The 15,575-nt window shown below is 35.1% G+C and overlaps 1 protein-coding gene and 1 pseudogene across 2 annotated transcripts; one reads left to right on the plus strand and one right to left on the minus strand.

The window, feature by feature from the left end:
* Positions 1-1,165: 1,165 nt before the first annotated feature.
* Positions 1,166-15,360, plus strand: LOC307105407 (protein LEG1 homolog; the record flags this gene model as incomplete). Its single annotated transcript, XM_079781158.1, has 6 exons — positions 1,166-1,466; positions 3,628-3,714; positions 6,170-6,354; positions 7,588-7,688; positions 9,600-9,838; positions 15,236-15,360. 6 exons carry the CDS (start codon positions 1,166-1,168, stop codon positions 15,358-15,360), a joined length of 1,038 nt encoding a protein of 345 aa, XP_079637284.1.
* Positions 4,818-5,372, minus strand: LOC307105366 (large ribosomal subunit protein uL6-like; annotated as a pseudogene). The gene has a single exon. The product of its transcript is annotated as a large ribosomal subunit protein uL6-like (transcript).
* Positions 15,361-15,575: the final 215 nt, after the last annotated feature.

Here is a 15,575-nt window from a genome sequence, read left to right on the forward strand (position 1 = left end):
TAATTCTTTAGATGCCTGGCAGCAATTTTAAAAGGACATGAAAGAATTTAATCCCTTTCACTAGATCTCCTTATATTTCCCTCTTAGCATAACCACTATTGCCTGTCTCATTCTTGTTCTTATATGTTTATTTCTAGTCTGAAGATGTGAAATGAAGAGTCTTAAAAGGACTCAAGCCCTTCAGGTGGCATACACTTTTCAAGATTTATTAAGAAAACAAAATGGGGAGATGTTGGAAGCTATCCATTGTTAACACTATCATGAAAGTGCAACCAGGAACTTGGAAGGCTGATGGACCTTGACCTTTAGCAAGGGCTAAAGCTATGCACCAATTGTTCTGTTGAGATAATGGTGGCTCAAGCAATTTTCTGACTTAATAGTCTCAAAATAAATCTTTACTAATATTTACTGACCTTTAAGATAGTCTGTCTGTTACTAAATTGCCTGCCTAACTGAGGACAAGATGTGTATTCTAAAATTGAATAAAAGCTAACAGAGCCAGGGCTTCAGGGAGCCTCTCCACTATAGAAAGGTTTTCGCCTAGCCCCCATGCCTTCTAAATTCTTATTTCTTGTCTAGTGCATTCATTTGTGCGTTGGCCCCTTTTCCAGATCCTGAACTCTAGCCACAAATGGATGCGGCTTTATAGTCACCTTTGTCACTTAACAGTTGATTAGGAACTTTGAGAGCCAAGGACAAAAATGCTGGTTAAGGACCAACCTTGCAGGTAGTTGGTTGTTTTTTTTAAATGATAACAGCTGCAGGCCTGCTATGTAAATTCTTTTCTGCAAAGTAAATGGCCATATCTTTAAATCTAAATGAATAAGGTAGATATATATCTGAATGAGCGTACTTAATTTAATAGGCATAAAAATAAAATGAAAATATGATAGCTGTTTTCTAAAAGTGTTTAAAATATTTACTCAATCAAGATTAAAATTTTCAATAGCTTTAAAACAATGTTATGTAAACCACAAACTACATTATTAACATTATTTAACAAGTAAGGTATCCTATTTTAATTGGAAAGGCACTCTATACTGTATTGTTCACAGTGAAAAGAACAGTGTTTCTATATTGGCATGCAAGCCAATGAATACCATGACTTCTTCCTCCATTTGCCAATAAAAGGCCTGCCACAGTCTCAGTCTCCAGCTTTGGCATAATGGCTTTCCCTTCTCTTTGGGCCTGCTTACTAACTGGCTACTTTTCTGTTTCATTAGCAGAAGCATCCAATCTCTCAGATCTGTATCCTCCCCTATGGAAGGAGAGTCCTGGTCAGTTCAGTGACTATAGGGTGAAAAATGGAAAGTACATTATTAATCCCTGGGTATATCCTGAGAGATTGGGGATGTATAAAATTCTACTGAGCCAGACAGCCAGTTATTTTGAAAAATTTGCACCAGAAAATGAACAAAATATATTATGGGGACTGCCTCTACAGCATGGCTGGCAATATACTTCAGGTAAGAATGATTCTTGTTTTCAATCTAATGATCTACCCATATAACCACATAGTAATTGGGAAATGGGACTCTATATATGTCATATGCTGTTTTTCAAATTGATTATTTTATTTTCCCTCCTTCCCCCACATAACCACTATTTTTTCCCCTTCTTCTTCTCCTCCATAAGTCCTTCTTTCATGTGTTGCCTATTTTTAGTAGAAACTCCAATAGGCATACAGTGTAGTTGCCAAAGAGAAAAAAGACTTTATTTCTAACCTATTGAGCATTCTGAAACTATTTATTGAACTTCTACTAGATGCCAGACTCCATTCTAAATGGTGAGATGAGCAAAACAGTCAAGAGGTGATACATTAAAAACAGAGGTGGTATGAAATTAATTTGAATTCCTTAGAGTTCTAATTATGTTACCTTTGGGAATGATGGCAAATAGTGGCACCTTGTGCATAAGGGATGTTTTTCTGCAAATTATTTATTCCTTTTGAAAATGAAGTACATTCAATGTTCAGCTAGAAGATATGTTTGTGTGAAAGATTCATAAATTAAAGAATATTTTTGTTTTGGCTGACAGAAGAGCTCATGAAAAACAGTGGTGCCTCTTGCCTACTCCATACTGACAACACTACCAGTAAGGAAATTAGTTCAGTTCTTATGGGAAAAAATATAGGGAGTTAGTAGTTTATCTGTGTCATGTGGGTCACATGCAGGAGCTACTGAGGTTGGCAGGCCACCCATCTTAGTCAAGGTATATGTTGAGACTCAAATCTACTTCTATTTATCTGGCTTTCCCTTAGAATCAAGAAGACCATGGTCCAGGAGACATCATGAACATAGAGTTCACTATGGGAGGCATGTCAGTCTCAGGGGACTGCAAACCTGTGGTAGTAGGAGGCTGAGTGGGCTGGTAGATTAAAGCCTTTCTTACTCTTGCATTACATTCACACATTAGGACCAAGCTTGACTAAACTCACCTAGTGATAGGCTTATATGTGCCCAGCATTTTCTAAGAGCCAAGTGGGATGTGTGTGTGGAAATAATATTTCAGACACTTTCCATGCCATCAAAGACATTACAACACCATTGGAACAGGAAAGGTAGGAAAAGTTAAACAGAGAACAAATACATAATAACTTTTGGATAAAAGCTAAAAGTGCAAAACAGGGAAGAGCGTGGAGTCATTAGTAATATTATCATTCCCATTTTATAACTGAGGCATAAGTGGGAAGTTATTTAGCAAAGTTGAACTGAGTAAATGACAGAGCAGGGATTTGGTTTGCCTGTAGGTCTCTTTTAATCTGTGTGCCTATTACCACCCTCATTTTGAAAGGAAGAAGAGAAGGAACTAGAAGAGAGAATCATTACAAAAGTAAATAATATTCAAGACAGGTAATTCAAAAGTACAAAATTGTAGTAATAAGAGAAATTGGTTCAGAGAAGAGAAATGAAGGATAAAGAGTGATAGGAAGAAGAATACTAGTCATCAGAAGATACATGTTGAAACAGTCAGATGGCTGCCAGATAGAAGGGTGTTTGAGGGGTGGGTGTAGTGGGTGAAGAGATTAAGAAATACAAATTGGCCCTGGCCGGTGGTGCTCAGTGGTTAGAATATTAGCCCAAACATCAAAGGGTCTCAAATTAGATCGATGGTCTGGGGCATGTAACTGGGTTGCAGGTTCAATCTCTGGCCTGGGTTGGGCATGTGCAGGAGGCAACCTATCGATGTGTCTCTCTCACATTGATTTCTCTCTCTCTCTCTCCCCCACTTCCTTTTACTCTAAAAAAAATATTGATGGAAAAATATCCTTGGGTGAGGGATTAACAACAAAAAAATGAAGTACAAATTGGCAGTTATAAAATAGTCATGGGAAAGTAAAGTACAGCATAGGGAATATGTAGTCAGTAATGTAATAACTATGTACAGTGTCAGCTGGATACTGGACTTATATGGGGGGATCACTTCTTAAGTTATCTAAATGTATAACCACTATATTATACAACTGAAACTAGTATAATACTATCAACTGTAATTGAAAAACAAAAATAATTAATTAAAAAGATAAATGTGTATCTTTACCAAAAAAAAGCGCACCTAATTAAGTGATAATTATAAACAGTTTAAAAATGTGCCTAATAAATAATTTGTGTATCTTCTCTCTGCCAGGCAGATTAGCGGATCCCAGCCAGAGGACAGACTGTGGCTATGATTCTGGCGATGGTTTGTGCATCTCTGAGGACAGTTGGTGGGCTGGTAAGTTCATTTAAATAGCAAAATAGGTAACAGCCCCAGCTCCTGACCCCCCCCCCAAAAAAAAAAACCACACAAAAATAACAACTATGTATTCAACATAAAATTCTAGGGACAGAGAAAAAACAAAAACATTACTATTCCTTTTTAAAATAAATCTACTTCATCATGTGTCCTGTGGCCTGTATGCCACATTCTAGGATGTAACAGCCACAAGTTATGATTCCTTAGGACATATTCTGCTTTTCACAGGACCGAGAAAAGGAACTTCAAAGGATGATTGCCTGACAGACCAGCATTGCCAGTTAGGTGGGAGGTCCCGGTAGCGACAGGGAAATGAGAGGACAAGAAAATGATCCCTTTTCTTATTTTGCTCAGAGCAAGTGTGTGTAGCTTTTAAACCCATAAACAAAGATTTGTCTACCATAAATCATTTTATCAAGCAGGAATCTAAGCCTTCAGTCAGCTATTTAATACAAAAATAATCAGAAGGCATTTTCTAATTCTTCAGTTTTATTTTGTGTTTTGCAATTAGTTTGCACACAACTAGTTTGCACACAATTTCTTACAGGTATTTCTCAATAATTAGAAACAAGATCTCACTAAAGTTCACTTTCCTGGAGTGACACAGAGCATATAAACCTTTACATATTTTTCAAAAATGACATGGATTGGGTCTTCTCAAAGACCCACATAGAATCAAGGCCACAGGTCTAGAATCAAGTCCCCACCCCACTCTGCCTCCCCGTCCTCTTACCCTCTTACCACACCCTACACCTGTGCCAGTCAATACATGGCTTTTATTGCATCTTTTTAAAAAATATATTTTTATTGATTTTAGAGAGGGAGAGGGATAGAGAGATGGAAACATCAATGATGAGAGAGAATCATTGATTGTCTGCCTCCTGCACACCCCCTACTGGGGATTGAGCCCGCAACCCAGGCACGTGTCTTTGGCTGGAATCGAACCTGGGATCCTTCAGTCCGCAGGCCAAGGCTCTATCCACTGAACCAAACCAGCTAGGGCTATTGCATCTTTAAAATATCACATTAAGTCTGAGGAATCATCCGAATCTTGCTGTTGCTGTAGCTGGAAAACTAAGATCTTAATCATCAGCCTGCTGAACTGGTCCTTTTTCAGAAACATAGGCACTATCCAACATGTTTCTGATATCCTTGTTTTTAACTGTTGTGGCTTGCTGAATCACAGCAGCTGAATTTGATTAAAGTTCAATGTTGTTTCCTTCAAGAATTAACTCATCTTTCTGGGCTTGAGATACTAAGCAAGACACGCCTGGCCTCATCTGAACTCTGCAAATGTCTTTTTCATCCAAGAAATTTCTGATTTCAACCAGGAAACTATTATGGATTAATGGTGTTCATGGGGGAAGTGAGCGTACACAGACCTCGCCTTGTAATGGAAGCACAGAGACACGCCCTTGATCATGTTCTGTACATGACCGCAGCCTGTCCCTTTCTATTTCAACACTGTTTGTCAACTCGGAGCCACTTCTTTTTCTTTCCAAGGAGACTGAGACCTATCTACAGTGATGTGATTGAAGTGCCTCTGGGGCCTTGATAAAAATAACTGTGCTTTCCTTCAGAGTGATGTCGACAGTTTTTGGAATGTCGACAGTCTGATGACTGACAATGGTTTTCATCCTCTCAGTAGATGTGACGAAAAGAGCTAGAATCAAGTTTTTTTGTTTGTTTGTTTGTTTTTTTAATTTTCAGATTTACTTAGTAGTTTGAAGTATCAGCCTGCTATAGGGGGTGTGGGACTGCATTCACAAATGGATATGTATGATGAAAAATTTTCTGCATCACCAGTGGAAATCAGTATAGAATTTACAGCCAACTATATTATAATATCTGAATCTGCTGAAGTAGGTTAAATGCAGAGAGAAAAACAACTTAATTCATTGTCAATTTAATTATCCAAAGATCTATTGTCAACCCTTAATCCAACATTTTTACTTTAAAGACCGAATGTAATGTAAGGACTTTGTAATGTCATGGTTGCTCATTGAATTTGCTTAAATAAAATACAAAATATCAATACTATAACCACGTTAAAATATTTTAGAAAGAAGTCACATTTTATGGCAAAACCTCGGTTAAAAGTGTTATATTATTCTGTGCACAAGTAGATACCTATCTTCCTTATATATTTATTGCTTTGAAAAGAAAATATTACCAAATCTGTTAAAATGATGTTTTGTTTTAAAACATTATAGTCAACTACTTTAACTTATATTTATGATTGTAGAGATATTAACAGAAGCATATTAAAGTTAGATATATAATTCCTATGGAGAATTTCAATTTCTTCCACTGACTGTTTTAATATATTGCTGGATCTGTGAGTTTTTGCTTAATGGTTTACAGATTTACTTAAAAATATCCCTGATCACATTTGTTAGTGCTTGTGGTGATAATAGGTATTTTGCTCTTACAGACATGAATTACTTTCTCAGTGTATTACCCTTCCTGGCTGCGGTTGGCTCTGACATAATGGGGATATCATCAGACCAAGTCATACTTTTGCCACCACCCAAGGATCAAACAAAATTTTGTCTTAATGTTGCTACTTGTCAGTTATCCTTCCCTAAGACAATGAGAAAGTGGAATGTCTTCTACCAGGTTCCATTTTATACTTTTAATTTATTCTCTTAAGAGTTGGTAAAATAAGGTATTATTTTTGTAAAATGCTTGGTTTAGGTTTTTGTGTGCATTATACAATATTTTTATCAGTATTACAATGTAAATTTTTATGCAAGTTATATTAATATTATTACATTGCAGCAGGACATTACATGCCATTAACATCCTCTGAATCAATAAAGCATTAACACAAAGTCTATCCTCTCATCTCACCCTAAAAAATATAGGTAAATGTGAGACCACCCAGGATATAACACTGAATGAAATTATTCTGGTTAATTGAACCTTTAGGTCAACCATGGAATAACTCTTGAGAGAAATATGATTATAGAGTTGTTTTTTAAGCAGTCAACTTATTTAAACTGCATTAATAAATGACCATATATAGGTAGAACTAAGAATTATGGGGCAATTAAAATAAAATATTCAATGAGCAATATAAAATACATTGGTGAAGCATAGACATGGACTAAGATCAGTGCTGAAAACATTGATTTTCTAGCTCTGCAGTTTTAGTTCATTATTTTATTTTATTTTATTATTTTTATTTTTAAAATATATTTTATTGACCTTCTACAGAGAGGAAGGGAGAGGGACAGAGAGTTAGAAACATCGATGAGAGAGAAACATTGATCAGCTGCCTCCTGCACACTCCCTACTGGGAATGTGCCCGCAACCAAGGTACATGCCCTTGACCGGAATTGAACCTGGGACCCTTCAGTCCACAGGCTGATGCTCTAAGCCAAACCGGTTAGGGCTTTAGTTCATTATTTTAGATAAGTTTAAATTAAATATAATAATATTTTCTTTTTCTTAATCTTAAACTTTTGTTATAATTTCAACTATGGTAGCAGAGAAAAATATAATAAAAATACAGTATTGATTGCTAAGAAAATATTTGCACTTGATTTCTTATAAATGCATTTAATATTGCTACAAATAATAGGTAATTGTTATAGTCTTTCCAGGGTGTTAGTCACTGATGGCTTACACAAATTACCATATTTTCCAGCGTATAAGATGACTTTTTAACCCAGGAAAATCTTATATACCCAGTCGTCTTATACGCCGGAAAATACTGTAATTGTTAGAATCAAAATTCTCCTTTGATGTAGACTATTGTTAAATTGTAAATTTGAACAAGATGAAATTGTAGGGAAATAAATTGTTATATTTTCCCAAATATGAATCAATTTCTCCTCTTTACAATAGCATTTGCAGTTACCTTCTAGTAGCTTTGAGGACTTACTGAAGTATTTATGGGCTGCACATACAACATCTTTGGAAGATGCTTACAAAATATTTGAAGATAGGTAAGATTGGATCCCAAATAATTTTTCTTTAATATGGCAAATAATTTGGGGGTTTATTTATGTGTTTATATTCTTCTTATAACATAACTTTCAATCTTCCTATTAAATAACATATCTAAAAATCAGGGTATTGAATGATGAGGTATATATATTTTAGTATGGTCAGGCTCAAAAAGTGTTTTATGAAGAAAGGGCACAATTTTGAGAAGAAATATCTCATATCAAAAAACCAACACATAGAACTTACAACCAATTTCTCTCTATTTAAGAAAAAGACATTTTATTCATTATTTTGATTGAAGACATATAATTTGACTAGAGGCTCAGTGCATGAAATTTGTGCATGGGTAGGGTCCCTAGGCCTGGCTGGCAATCAGGGCTGATCAGGGCCTTCTGGCTGCTGGCCTGGGCCTTCCTTCATTCCATGCTGCCCCCTGGTAGTCAGCACACATTATAGCAAGTGATCAAACTCCTGGTCTCGTGGTCTCCTGAGGGGACAATTTGCATATTAGGCATATATATATATATATATATATATATATATATATATATATATATATGAAAAACCAGTATCAGGGTTAGCACACTTGAAAGAAAATGTAGCACAGCAGGAAGCAGACAACATTTCAAGAAGAATGAGTCTGTTAAAAAAATTGCAAGCTCTTCAGCATGCTTAGATGGCTGATGAGAATAAGAACAATGAATTATAGAGTTATAAAATGATTTCCTACACCCTTAACCTCACCACTGTGATAATTTGTCCCCCAAATATGTGAGAGAGTTTGGTTTCCCAGAAGACTGCATCCTGTAGGAAAAGCCCATGTATTTAGAAAATTGGACAAGAAAAGCACACACATATTTCCCTGGAATGCATAATATTTTGGGGACCTCCTAACTTCAGGAAATCAATAGTCACAAAGGATGCATGAATCTCACAAATATGTTACCTTGGAATCTTTGATTTTTATCTGCCCATTTCTAAAGAGTATTACTTAGTCATTGTATAATATCTAGTTATAGAGGGGTGGTGCATGGAATTTGTGCACGGAGTGGGGATCTCCTCAGCCCAGCCTGCACTTCTCTCTAATCCGGGACATCCCTCTCATAATCCTGGACCACTGGCTCCTAATCACTCACCTGTTTCCTGCCTGGTCGCCCCTAACTGCCTCCCCCTGCTGGCCTGATTGCCCCTCACTGCCTCTGCATGCCAGCCTGGTTGCCCCTAATTTCCTCCTGCTGCCGGCCAGGTCACCTCCAACTGCCCCCTCCCTGCTGGCCTGGTTGCCCCACACAGCTTGCTGTTCAGTCTTTTGGTTGTCTCTCACTAACCCACTTGCCGGCCTGGTTGTAGGCAGCCATCTTGTGAGGGTATGAAGGTTAATTTGCATATTTCCTCTTTATTATATAGGATATGCAAAGATAAGGTATATTTTTAAAAGTGATAAAACTCAAAATAAAATATAAAAACCTGATTGGAAACTCCTTCACAAATTTAAAATTTTAACTATCTATATTTGTATTTTCAGTGGTAAGAACTCAGGCCCTAGCTGGTTTACCAGAGGGTAGGCTCATGAACTGAAGAGTCCCGGGTTTGATTTCAGTCAAGTAACTCGGTTGTAAGCTCAATCCCACATGTGGGAGGCAACCAATTGATGTGTCTCTCTCACATCGATGTTTCTCTCTATTTCTCCCCTTCCCTTCCACTCTATAAAAAGCAATGGAAAAATATCCTTGGGTGAGGGTTAAAAAAAAAAACCCCACACAATAAAAAAACACTCAGGCCATCACATTCTAAACTAAGATCTACATTCTTCGTTTGTTGACAGAAGATGAATTTTTTCCTAGAAAACACTGAGTCTGAAATTCTTAGTAGACTAATTATAACTATACATGTGTCCACTTGTCTTTTAGGTTACAAGACTATTCTAAACCAGAAGTAGATTTTGGAAAAAGTTGGTATGTGGGTGTGGGATATATAGCTGCAGCCAGGTTTCCTACAACTATGATTAGAACATATGAATTCCAGAAGAGTCTGCCGCCACGAATGCTTGTCAATGGGGACAGAGCTCCCAACATTAGTGACTTTACTGAACTTCAAAACATAGTCCTGCTTGGTTTACATCTTCTTCGTGAAGTGGATAATGATACAGGTAAGGGCCTTATTAAAAATACCTTAAACAAGCCCTAGCCAGGTTGATTCAGTGGATACAGTATAGGCCTGTGGACTGAAAGGTCCTGGGTTTGATTCTGGTCAAGGGCAATATGCCCAGATTGTGGGCTTGATTCCCAGTATGGTGTGTGTAGGAGGCAGCTGATTAATGATTCTCTTTCATTATTGATGTTTCTATCTCTCTCTCCCTCTCCTCTCCTCTCTGAAATCAATAAAAATATATTAAAAAATACCTTAAACAAAATCAATGTAACAATGAGTTGTAAAGGAACAAATAATGATTATATCACACTAGAGGCCCAGTGCACAAAATTAGTGCACAGGTAGGGTCCCTAGACCTGGCCAGTGATCAGGGCCAATCAGGGCCTTACGGTAAGGTGACCAGATTTAACATTGGTAAAGCGAGACATCATTGACCGGGTTGGGGGGGCGGGGGGGGGGGGGTTCTTGATTAAAAATTTGGTCTATATGGAGCAACAAAAATTTTCATAGAACGCAAAAATAGTATTGTAATATATTTTTTAAAATTTCAACATAAGTACAATTTACAAATATAATAAATAAAAAAATTATGTATAGTGTTATTTTATTCTTTGGCATATTTCTCATTTGAGTGAATTTTTTTTAGTAGATTGCTGTCGTTGTTTAAAAGGTCATGAAATTTTTCACAAGAATTTGTTAAATTATATTTCACACATAAAATGGCTTTCAAAGTCTCAACACTTAATTATGATTTTTCTGATGTCCACACTTTATTTACCGTAGAAAAAACGCGTTCAGTCGCAGCATTAGTTCCTGGTAAGGACAGCGCGTATTCCACAATTTTTAGTGCATTATTGTATGGAACATGGTTTGTTTCAAAATGATGAAATATTTCTAACCATTTGTTCTCTATTGTGATTTTTGCTGATGCCCAAGATTTAACCTTTTCCTTATCAATATATATTTTTTAATAATGATACCTCATTAAAAAGATCATTTTCGGAAATAATACTATATGGGAAATTTTGAGTAATATGATCGAATGATTTTTGCACATCATTCCAATTAAGTTCTTGTTTTAATGTAACCCAATGAAAATGTTCAATATCATTGTAATGTACCGTCCACTCTTCTAAATAATCTATGCAGTTACTATAGAACTTTTTGACGTGATTCATGATATCTGCATGATTTATTGCACCTTGTTCTTCTAGCTGGCTTATACTATTACGGATAGTTAACAGAAGAAAATTATTTTCTAACCGCTCTTGACACTGAAATTTTAAATTAACTTCATTTGCTACTTCGATTACCGAAATTTTGTCACCTTCAATAAGTTTTATAGCATTTTGAAAAAGAGCTGCTTGATTGTGTACAAACTCTAGCCAAATTTTTGAAGATTCTTTTTCAAAAAACTCTTCTAAAATTCTAGGACATTTATCCTGTGATAGAAAGTAGGATTTCAAAGGATCGTATATTTTCAAAATTCTTTCGACAGCTGGCAAAAGAGCTAACCAGAACGTTTTACTGTATCCAAGTATTTTCTGATATTTGACTTCCACAGTTTCACAAAATTCTTTAAGCATTTCAACGCGCACAGTGTATATATAGAAATAAGAATATATTTTAATAACAATATTTTCCACATCTATGGGCAACAAGTCAGCAGCTGTTTGAATGGCGTTATGTATTATGTGCGCTGCACAACCAACACCAATAATGTTTTGATTAAGGTTTTTGTTTAATTTATAAAAAATATTATTTGTACCTCTTCTTGCTTTTCCTCCAAAATTTGCGTTCGTGCTCTCTGCACAATATGCAATCATTTTATGTTTTAATCTATTTCACTTCTTAGATCATCGTTGAATTTGCATCCTCTTTTCTTACTCATTATGTTAAAAATCTAAAAAAAATAATTTAAAATTATATTATAAATTATTATATACATATTGCTTAAAAACACAGTAAGTAACTGAAACCGGTTTGGCTCAGTGGATAGAGTGTCGGCCTGTGGACTCAAGGGTCCCAGGTTCAATTCAAGGGTCCCAGGTTCAATTCCAGTCAAGGGCATGTACCTTGGTTGTGGGCACATCCCCAGTAGGGGGTGTGCAAGAGGCAGTTGATCGATGTTTCTAGTTCTCTATCCCTCTCTCTTCCCCTCTGTAAAAAAATCAATAAAATATATATTAAAAAAACCCCCACAGTAAGTAGGTACATAATTACATGAACATATTTTATTGTTAGTTTATAAATTAAATTAATTTGATTGTTATAAAGTAACTATATTTTAAAAATTATTTTAATTTTAATCCTATATTTCTTTCTAAATAATAACAATACTAACTTGTATTATTTTTCCTCTGAATTTGCCGTAACGTAAGTCGTAAGTGTCACTTTCAAGGCCGCCACTATAAAATATAAATAATACGAGTACTGTCTGCTAAATTCAAGAAAATTTATGTATTTATGAAATAAATAAATAAATTACTTACCTAAATTATCTGAATAGCTGATTTGTAGTGACATCACTTGTTTAACTAGCTTACTAGCACGCAGTACGATGTGTATCGTCTGAGAGACAGTTACAAAATGTTTTCATCGTTGCCAATCCCAAAAAATGCCATTGTTCATTACGTCCAAACAATGGTGGTCGAATTCTAACAACTGATCAATAATGCGAACTTTGATAAGCAGTTCTCGATAATCAGTTCTCAACAATTTTTTGTTATTATTAAAGTTTAACATTATAAAATTAACAAAAATAATATAAAACTCATATCCTGGCTAAATAGCCACATGGCCGCCGAAAACCGTATATTCCCTTGCCGTTCTCCCGCCGTTCCCTAGCTTGTCGTGCATTCTTTCCAAAAATCGGGACTTTTTTAAAACGCCGCGGGACGTGGGACAAATTGTTAAAAATCGGGACTGTCCAGCCAAAAGCAGGAAGTCTGGTCGCCTTACCTTATGGCTGCTGGCCGGGGCCTTTATTCATTCCGCGCCACCCCCTGGTGGTCACTGCATGTCATAGCGGGTGATCAAACTCCCTGACTCCCAGTTGAACTCCTGAGGGGACAATTTGCACATTAGGCATATATATACACTTTCAAAGAAGGTTATGCTTTCCTATGGGTATCCATGTTACACATTTTTAAAATATATGTATTTTTATTTATTTCAGAGAGGAATGGAGAGGGAGAGAGGAGATAGAAACATCAATGATGAGAGAGAATCATCAATTGGTTGCCTCCTGCATGCCCCCCACTAGGGCTTAAACCTGCAACCTGGGCATATGCCCTTGATCAGAATTGAACCCAGGACCCTTTAGTCCATGGGCCGAAGCTCTATCCACTGAGCCAAATTGGCAAGGGCTCCATGTTACACATTTTGATCCTTCCACTCATGATTTGTCCTTATTGACCATGAAGCCACCAGACTACCTCAAGCCCATGTTTTTAAATCTATAACCCATATTCTGTCCTTATACATGGCTCTTAAATTTAGAATGAAATAAAGAACATCAAAATAAATCCTGCTATGATTAATGGGGAAACTAGCAAATGGACTTATGTAAGCTCCCACCATCCAGTCTTACTAATCATGGATGAAGCTCTCTGTTCCATTTCCTCAACTGTAGGATTTCTGAGTAGAGTGAATCTATAATTGTATGTTTGAATAACCATAGTATCCCAATTTTCCAGATATGCTCTTATTCAGTGAACCAAGCTTAAAACAATTTAAAAAATTGATATTTTTAAAACAAACAAAACAAAATAAAAAATCTGAAAGATATAAAAACATAGTAAACACAAGTACATTAAATATATGATTTGAAATCTTATTTTCATTACTTAGAGTAACAAATATACTCAAATATTTTAGGAGCTTTATGCAATTGGAGTTTCTTGCTCCAGTTATGGTTGCATATTTCACTGATAAAAAAACATGGGCTTTGTAAGTTTAAGTAATTCCCCAGATGGTAAATGACCCAGTAAGTTTGCCTCCTGGAAGTATTATTTTAAAGCCTGTGCTCTTTCCCCTTAACAAATCATCCCGCATACAGAAATCTATGCTCTAGGATAGTTTGGAATCTGGTATTAACACTTTGCTCTTGTTGGATGTATCAAGGCGAGACCTGATAATTCAATGTTACCAAATCTAAAAATTTCAAACTTCCCTAATTTCCTCACTAGTCTAGATACAAAGAAGAGAAAAAGTGCTATCTCAGGTCTTAGGACATTAAATAGATTAGCCAACTGAGAAACATGAAATCAAATGCTCCCACCCACCAATCAGGTAATATGCTACAACTACATGGAGAAGAGTAAAGGATGTTTATGAAAGTTAAATGGAAATTAAGCATTACCCTCCCATCCCCAGAGTCTAGGAAGATACTTCCAAACTGCTGCTTTTTGTATATTAATAGATCTAACCTGAAATACTGTATGTTTTAGTTTCAATCATCATTTTAAAAACTCTATTTTACTATTTTCTTAAAACACATTTTAATTGCTATACCTTTTACTTATTTTTAAAAGTACATCTAAGTATATATTCAACATTTAAAAGACTAAGTGTATAAACACATGAAATGAAAATAAAAATTCTCTTCATCATCTCTCCTCAATCATATCTCTTAGTCTTTCACCTATATTTTAAAATAGTTTTTGGTGCAAATTTCTAGGATTTTTTTATATATCGAACAGTGCAAATAAATGAATAAATAAAACCTGTGCTGTTTGTACAAATGAAATCACACTCACTGCTCTTCACTATATTTTTTCAACTGAAAATTTTTCTTGGAGCTTTACCTGTATCAGAAGGTGTTAATCCAACTATTTTCTTTAAAGGATATATAGTGTTTTATTTAATAAATTATACCTGTGGAGATTATTTTATGTTATAAGCTATTGGCAATAAAACAACAATGGCATTTTATACATACTTTTTGGGCACAATTTATTATCTTACCAATAAATTTTTAGAAAGGAAATTAATTAAAATTGATGGGCCATATATTGCCAAATGGTACTCAAAAAAGTTTTTAAGACTTTACATTTTTGTCATAAAACTATGAATTAAGGTTCTTGTTTTTCTCCAACCCACTGCCAAATAACAATTTTTATAATTTATGTTAGTTTGTTATGTAGAAAATGTTGCTTCACTATTATATGAATTTATAGTCTTTGTATTTTATCCAGTTTTCTATGGAGTTACTTAATTTTTCTTATTGATTTTTATATGAAGAGCTGGTTAGTTAATTTTAAAAATATATGTGTAAAATTATCATGTAATGAACATATAATATTTGTATGTAAAACACATATAATTTTATTTAAAATAAGCATTTCAATAATTGGACTTAAACTTACATGTAAAAATTTTATATCTTTTTCAGGGTCATTCTCTTTGACTGTATGGAAAATTTTAATGAAGACAGAACGTGCAAGGAAACTCATTCTAGAGCTTTCAGAAATAATTCTTAAAACCTTTAATCCAACATTTCTGGAAATAATGAGTTAACAATAAAAGTTTCTAATTTGTTGGGCAATAGCAATTTCAAAATTTAACACGATCATAACCAGGATAGTTTTCTTGACTCTGTTGTTTTTTAATTATGCTTATTTGTTAGAATTTTGTCCATGCATACCTAATTTTACATTCAAATTAATGTTATTATTATTTTGTTAATTAATAATTCTTAACTTTTAATTCACCAATATATAATGTTTAGCATT

The sequence above is a fragment of the Cnephaeus nilssonii genome, assembly GCF_951640355.1.
Source record: "Cnephaeus nilssonii genome assembly, chromosome: 9".
NCBI classification, from domain to species: Eukaryota; Metazoa; Chordata; class Mammalia; order Chiroptera; family Vespertilionidae; genus Cnephaeus; species Cnephaeus nilssonii.